General features: G+C 39.5%; 1 protein-coding gene across 1 annotated transcript; it reads left to right on the top strand.

Moving 5' to 3' along the window:
- Positions 1-751: 751 nt before the first annotated feature.
- On the top strand, positions 752-3,455 carry LOC101593215 (manganese-dependent ADP-ribose/CDP-alcohol diphosphatase). The gene is made up of 2 exons (XM_004635761.2): positions 752-1,381; positions 2,525-3,455. The coding sequence occupies exons 1-2, from the start codon at positions 781-783 to the stop codon at positions 2,944-2,946; spliced, it is 1,023 nt and encodes a 340-aa protein (XP_004635818.1). The 5' UTR covers positions 752-780; the 3' UTR covers positions 2,947-3,455.
- The last annotated feature ends 50 nt before the right edge of the window (positions 3,456-3,505 follow it).

Below are 3,505 nucleotides of genomic sequence, written 5' to 3'. Positions count from 1 at the left end.
CATAAGAAAACTAGATTCTCTAAATAAAATGATACCACTTCTGTTTTCTCCCTTGGTGTGAAAGGCTACTTGTTACAGTCTTATCCTTGGGTAAGTAGCTAAAATCTCCAATTAATAGGTTTTAACCATCAGCTAGAATTTGTTTTTAGAATAATGAAAATGTGTTGTCATTATGCTTTTATTCCCTTGTGGGCTTTTTTAGATGGCTCATTATAACTTACTTTAGCTGCTCTGTTTTCTAATTCTTCATATTTTCACATCTTTTCAGCAAAATAATAATACATAAATAATACCTGACAAGACTGCATAGTTTTTCTTACTAGTATGCTTTTGTTCTCCAAGCATCTGAAAAAAAAACTGGGTGTAGTAAAATATAAAGAGAATCCGATGTGAGCATTCATACGTGAAAAAGCATCAGTTTTCTCTCTTTTTCTGCCACACACATCACAGATTCCAGTTAACAATGCATTAAGCAATACAGAATAGCAATCTTGAGCCTAAACATCATGCCAAATACTTCTGGTGAAAAATAGTTGCTAAATGTAGCTTCATTTTGAAAGTCACTGTTTTCATTAACAGTGTCTTCTGACAACCTTCCTTCAATAGTCCTACTACCAACCTTGAAATTTAGCTGTTTCTGTTTACTCTTTGAATTATACCTATGGAATCACCAACTCAATTTATTTTTCCATTTGTCATTGGCCCGTTAAGAATATGGTTGTTAGTGAGTCGTCAAGGAGCGCTGGCGGAGGACCGGTGAGAGAAACCCCATCAGAAGTTATGGCCGAGAAGCTCGATCCTGAGACCATGAGAGACAGTTCAGAATGGCTCTTCTCCTTTGGAGTTATAGCAGATATCCAGTATGCTGATTTAGAAGATGGGTACAATTACCAAGGAAGCAGGCGGCGGTACTACCGACAGAGTCTTCTTCACCTAACTGGCGCTATTGAAGAGTGGAATAAAGAAAGCAGCATGCCCTGCTGTGTCCTCCAACTTGGAGATGTCATCGATGGCTATAATGCACAGTATAAAACATCAGAAAAGTCCCTAGAACGTGTTATGAACACATTTCAGATGCTCAAAGTCCCAGTTCATCATACATGGGGAAACCATGAATTTTATAACTTCAGTAGAGACTATTTAATAAACTCTAAACTTAACACAAAGTTTCTAGAAGATAGGATTGCACATCATCCTGAGACTGTGCCTTCAGAGAATTATTATGCTTATCATTTTGTACCATTCCCTAAATTCCGGTTCATTTTACTTGATTCTTATGACTTGAGTATCTTGGGTATAGATCAGTCTTCTCCAAAATACCAGCAGTGTATGAAGATACTGAGGGAGCACAACCCAAATAAGGAATTGAATAGTCCAAAAGGTGAATTATTCCTTTGAACTGAGAATCTAATACATTGTCTTTGAATTCTTCAGCTTCCTTTTATTCAGCAGGAAAATGGATGCTTGAGGTAAAAGTGTATGTCGTTCTTGTTCAGGGTCAGGATTTCACACAAGCCTGATGTCTTGGTTTGGTAATTGATTCAGGTTTCATTCTGGGCCAATCACTTTTTCCCTTGTGAATGGGATGAAGAGACCCAAAAGAGTAGGTAGACAAGACATTTAATAAACATATAAACTTCCTATCATGGTAAAGTACCTGAGATAACACATATTGAGGAAAGGCCGATTTTGGTGCATGATTTCAGAGATTTCTGTTCATCTGCACTTGGCCCCATTATCTTTGGACCCTGGTGAGCACGTCATGGCAGGAAGTGGTGGAGCAGCTCCTAGCCTTATGGTGCAGAAAAGCAGAGTGTGTGTGGGGGGACCTACGGTCCAGATACCCCATTCAGGGTCACACCCCTAGTGACTTAATGTGAATTCCCACCAGGTCACACCTCAAGAAGAGTCCACCACCTTCCTGATACTGCCATGGGCAAGAACTAAGCCTTTAATACATGGGCCCTCTGGAGACATGAGGGCCCAACCCTAGCGAGCAGAAACATGTTATTTCTGCAGTGCTAAGTGTTGCAGAGCAAGGTTACAGAAAAGTATCAGGGAGGCTACTTTAGATTATATAAGAAAGACTCTCCAAGAAGAAAATCATTTAAGCGGAAGTGAGTATCTAGATGAAGGAGCTATCCTAGAAGGTGAGGGCTAGGAGGTTAGCAGATAAAGAGAGAAAAGCAATCAAAGGCACTTAAGTGGAATAAGACTTGGGTATTGAACAACATGGAAAAGGACCAGTGAGGTACAAGATGTTTTTGAAGAATGAACATGGGGCTCAGGAGACATAGTAAGGAATTCCTGTTTTCTTTTGAGTGCAATGGAAAGCCAGTAAACCAAACAGTGCCAAGACTAGAAGTAAGAAAATGTAACTTACTTGTATATTGGTCAGAATTCTATTTAAACTTTATTGCTGCTAATGAGATTTTTCTAAAGAAAAGAACAAGTGTCCTCGTTTGGATGCCCAAATGAGGAAAAGAATGACATTTGATGGGTGTGACTTACTGAATCCATTCAGGACTGTTTGAGCCCCAGTTTGTCCAGTTCAATGGAGGATTCAGCCAAGAACAGCTGAACTGGTTGAATGATGTTCTTACGTTCTCTGACACAAACCAAGAAAAAGTGGTGATTGTGAGCCATATCCCCATTTACCCAGAAGCCTCTGACACTGTGTGCCTGGCCTGGAACTACAGAGACGCTCTGGCAGTCATTTGGTCTCACAAGTGTGTGGTGTGTTTCATTGCTGGTCATACGCATGATGGCGGCTACTCTGAAGACCCCTTTGGTGTGCACCACCTGGACCTAGAGGGAGTCATTGAAGCAGCTCCAGATAGCCAAGCCTTTGGCACAGTTCATGTCTACTCTGACAAAATGATGTTGAAAGGGAGAGGCAGAGTTCCAGACAGGATTATGAACTATAAGAAGGAACTTTTAGTGTGACTTACCTTGCTTTCCTTTATAGAAAGAGGATGACTTGGCTTTGTGCCTTTTCCAACTACAGGTGGAAAAAATAAATATTCTGAGCCTCACTGTTGTATATTCTTCGATAACCAAACATGCTTATGCCTTTGTGTATGTTGATAAAATACTCAGAAATCACACTTTTGGGTAATACAGATTCCTTTTTTTTTTTTTTTTGCAGAACTGGGGATTGAACTCAGGCCCTTGTACTTACTCTACTGAGCTATCTCCCTGGCCCCTACATTCCTGAAAGTTAGAAAAACAAGAGACTGCAGTGGGAGTATATCGTTCCAATAAGGGATTTTAGTTGGCTTTTTCTAAAACACATTTTTTTTTTGTTTATGCAAGAGAATATGTTCATGTTAGCTGTGTAACTTCAGACACAATAAATAAAACTCTGATCAGCTTTTTCTGTTCATTTTCTTTTGGTGTAAATGAGCTTTGGACTGGCTTTGTTCATAATACCTATACTTGGACTTTATAGGCTTACATTCCTGTTTTGGAGATAAAAACTTTGACTAGTTACTCGAAAAGTGAA

This window comes from Octodon degus, unplaced genomic scaffold, assembly GCF_000260255.1.
Source record: "Octodon degus isolate 3935 unplaced genomic scaffold, OctDeg1.0 scaffold00074, whole genome shotgun sequence".
Lineage (NCBI taxonomy): Eukaryota > Metazoa > Chordata > Mammalia > Rodentia > Octodontidae > Octodon > Octodon degus.
Note: the sequence above shows the minus strand (reverse complement) of the source record. Positions and strands in the feature narration are given on the sequence as shown.

Coding starts and splice junctions, on each gene's coding strand:
- LOC101593215 (XM_004635761.2), top strand. CDS start 781: ATGGCCGAGAAGCTCGATCCTGAGACCATGAGAGACAGTTCAGAATGG. Junction 1,382..2,524: donor GGAATTGAATAGTCCAAAAG/GTGAATTATTCC, acceptor GAATCCATTCAG/GACTGTTTGAGCCCCAGTTT.